Genomic DNA, 3,480 nt, shown 5'->3' with positions numbered 1-3,480 from the left:
TTAAACTTTTGACATTCCCTTCTAACCAGTGGAGCACTACAGGGACTTCTTCCCACCAAAGACAACCTTCATTTTAAAGGGAGCAATAGAATTGATTATGTCTGAAATGTTAGAATGAAAGCTACCAGCTAATTACTGTTAAAGGTCAGAAAGAGACGTGAAAGAATAAACTTGATCAAAGTGTTCAGCTGAGTCGGTCGCTAAGATAACGTCTTGCTACATCTTTTTTTTTTTTATAGGGCTGTCTCAATTAAAGAGACTGGAAATATTTGGACCCTCAGTAACTTTCTGATTGTCAAGTCCAGTGTGTGTCTCTGTGTGTTTGATGTTCAAAATAAATTTGAAGTGTTTCATATGGCTCTTTTGCTCCTTTGGGACACTTTAACATCCATGTTGACAACACCAAATAATCATAATCAACACAGATAGATGATCACTGCAATTCCTAAAAACAGTTCAAATAGGGTCTTTGCCTGTATAGCAAAACATTTAAAAGGGTCAAAGTTCTCCATTACCATCTTTTTACAGTTTTAGTGAATCATGAAATGAAGTAGCAACATTTCCCCTTCCGTCTCTTGTCCAAGAGTGTATATTTGTATCCTTTGGGGGAAATCTGCTACAACAATTACATTATCCAGTCTACAGCATAAAATGATACAAACAGAAATTATGAAACGTTTATCAATCATCTTCCCACACAGTCTGTCTTATTTAAAGCCATTTATCAAATCCCAAACATCAACAGATTTTTAAAATCTTTATGCGTTGTCTGTGCTCACTTAGAAAATTATCATTAGGAGGCGCTGACTCGATCAGTATAGGTCACTCACTATTTCTATTCATCCCCAAACTGTACAAGGAGAATAAATCTGGTTAAAGCTAGAATGCTACATCTGTTCTGCATTATCTCACATAATTTCTTCATAATGACATTTCAGGAGAACGTTTGAAAGTCTTTCAAATATGTTTTCATTGTGTCATTACACATCCGGACATTAGCATATTAGCATATTCCATCCAATTAAGAAATAAAGACTGAATGTAAATTAAAATATGTATAAATCACCTTGACAGGTTTACAAAACTTTTTACAGCAAGAAGGAAAATTTTAAGCAGTAAGGCACAGGCATTAAGATTTATATGATTTTTGTGGAAAAATTGTAACTGAACTAATTGATCTGCTTTACCTATAAACACAAATATAAACCTCTCCACTTAAACTTTAAACAAAAGTTTAGTTTATAATACATGAAATAAAAAAGCATCATCAAGGCCACCTGGCTTTGTCCCAGCTGATGGAATCAGTTGATCCCACTGGGAAAATAATCCTTTAGAAATGTGAAAGATTTAAGCAAATCTTGAGAGAGTCTTTTTTTCAGTGTTTCCACCAAGGAAAGTTTCCAGGCTTCAAAATATTAGAACAGCAAAAGGCTGATCTGCAGTAATCTGGTTCAGTCAAACATTGCAGAAATCTGTCTGTCTTCTGTTTTAACTGAGAGCTTCTCTTGAAGTTTCTGCTTGTTTTGGAGGTGTGGCTGGGTTTTGCTCATCACCGTTCATTTCCACAGTGGGGCCTGGGGCTTCCGCTTCCTGCAGGATGTCAACATGCAGCTTCTTGCTCCTCCCTTCCTCACTGCAGCTGTTTGGCTTTCCTTCCCTCTTCCTCTTGCAGACCAAGCCAGAATCTTCTTCCCCGATGCGACCCTCTGGTACACCCAACACTCGCAGGCAGACAATAGCAGAAGCTTGCTCTGCAAACTTTTTTGACTTCTCCCTGTTAGAAATAGAAGACACAAAAGCAAACTGAAGACAAGTCAACATATGAAAGGCTTTCTTTTTTTGGTTTTGTTTTGTTTTTTGAAAGCTTTAGTTTAATATCTTAAATTATGATAACATACTTTGTTGCAAAATTGAGTCAAATAATCAAAGAATGAATGAAAAAAATAATTACAAAAACAGAGGTGATCACAGTTGGTAAGCATTAGTCAATCAATGCATTTGATCACCATCATCAAGCCATTTTTTTCTTCTTCTCTTTTTATTTTCTGGGCCTAGATGGATGAGTTGGCCCAAATCTGCTTTTAAGATTGCTCACTAGACCTTTGTAGTTGTTTTACTTGTCAAAATGAAATTTAAATTAAAGCAAAAATGTAGATACAGGAACATGTGAAATGTAACTGGCTCATTTACATCTGAGAAGAGCCAACATCAACGCAACTCTCTAGTCTGTTTATTCTGCATGTATGGCCAATCCATTTACTTTTCTCTAAACTTTGAGCTACCTGGAGTCAGAGTCTATACTACCGTCATGAAAATGCTACAATATTCTATAAACTCAAACTAAAAAAAAAAAAAAATGAACCTTTAAGATTTTTATTAATGTAATCTATTTTCTGGTTAAAATAAATCAGCATAGACCCAGATTTATTACCACTTAAATTTGGGGAGGGGAAACAGACATGTAACATCAAAACGCTGCTTACACCCTCCCCCTGCCTCTCTACTACACGACAGCTTCTCCCCATCAGAGGAGCCTGGCATAAATGATCAGACTAGTAGCACAGCCACCGACGTACAAACGGTTTTCCTGTAAAGCAGGACAACGAGCCCAAATAACAGAGTTCATCAGGCAGAGTAAGGAATGTCAGATCTATTCTAAACCTCCAGGTTTGAACACCACAGATAACTATTTGACCTACTAGACAGGAGACTGTGGATGATCCAACTTTCCTAAATAAGGCTCTTCAGAAAGAGTTTGGGAAAACATCACAAAGATTGTAAAAGTTCGGGGATGTCAGGTCACAGGCTTCATGTAGTTATTGTAAGCAAAGGCTCTGAAACTACACATGAAGGGCCTGATGTTAGAAGATTCTAAATAAGGAGTGCTAATGTGCAGGTGTGGAAAAAATAAATAGTGGCCATGTTGCAAGCAACCTATAAAGATTGTGTGAGCCGTTGATTACAGATGCAAAAATGGTGCTGACTTTATCTCATTATTTAAATGAGATCTTTGCATGTGCTACTACAAACCGGATTCCAAAAAAGTTGGGACACTAAACAAATTGTGAATAAAAACTGAATGCAATGATGTGGAGGTGCCAACATCTAATATTTTATTCGGAATAGAACACAAATCACAGATCAAAAGTTTAAACTGAGAGAATGTATCATTTTAAGGGAAAAATATGTTGTTTCAAAATTTCATGGCGTGAACAAATCCCAAAAAAGTTGGGACAAGGCCATTTTTACCACTGTGTGGCATCCCTCCTTCTTACAACACTTAACAGCAGAGGTGGGGACTCGAGTCACATGACTTGGACTTGAGTCAGACTCGAGTCATTGAAATCAAGACTTGCGACTTGACTTGAAAAAATGCTGAAAGACTCGGACTTGACTGACTTTCACACCATTGACTTGTGTAACAGAGAGAGGAGCTTGTATGTGTCTGTGAGTTTTGATCAAAATGATTGTAGGGTTGTA

The 3,480-nt window shown here is 37.0% G+C and overlaps 1 protein-coding gene across 1 annotated transcript in view; it reads right to left on the bottom strand.

The window, feature by feature from the left end:
* Nucleotides 1-225: 225 nt before the first annotated feature.
* Nucleotides 226-3,480, bottom strand: part of LOC106935192 (tRNA-dihydrouridine(20) synthase [NAD(P)+]-like) — a 35,780-nt gene continuing 32,525 nt past the window's right edge. The window contains exon 11 of the mRNA XM_015015545.1: nucleotides 226-1,774. Within this exon, the coding sequence (XP_014871031.1) occupies nucleotides 1,489-1,774 (286 nt within the window). The 3' untranslated portion in view covers nucleotides 226-1,488. The remainder of the gene's footprint in view (nucleotides 1,775-3,480) is intronic.

This window comes from Poecilia latipinna, unplaced genomic scaffold, assembly GCF_001443285.1.
Source record: "Poecilia latipinna isolate Pla-1442-1.1 unplaced genomic scaffold, P_latipinna-1.0 Scaffold1924, whole genome shotgun sequence".
Taxonomy (NCBI): Eukaryota; Metazoa; Chordata; class Actinopteri; order Cyprinodontiformes; family Poeciliidae; genus Poecilia; species Poecilia latipinna.
The sequence above is the reverse complement of the archived record's forward strand: the minus strand, read 5'-3'. Positions and strand labels throughout refer to the sequence as shown.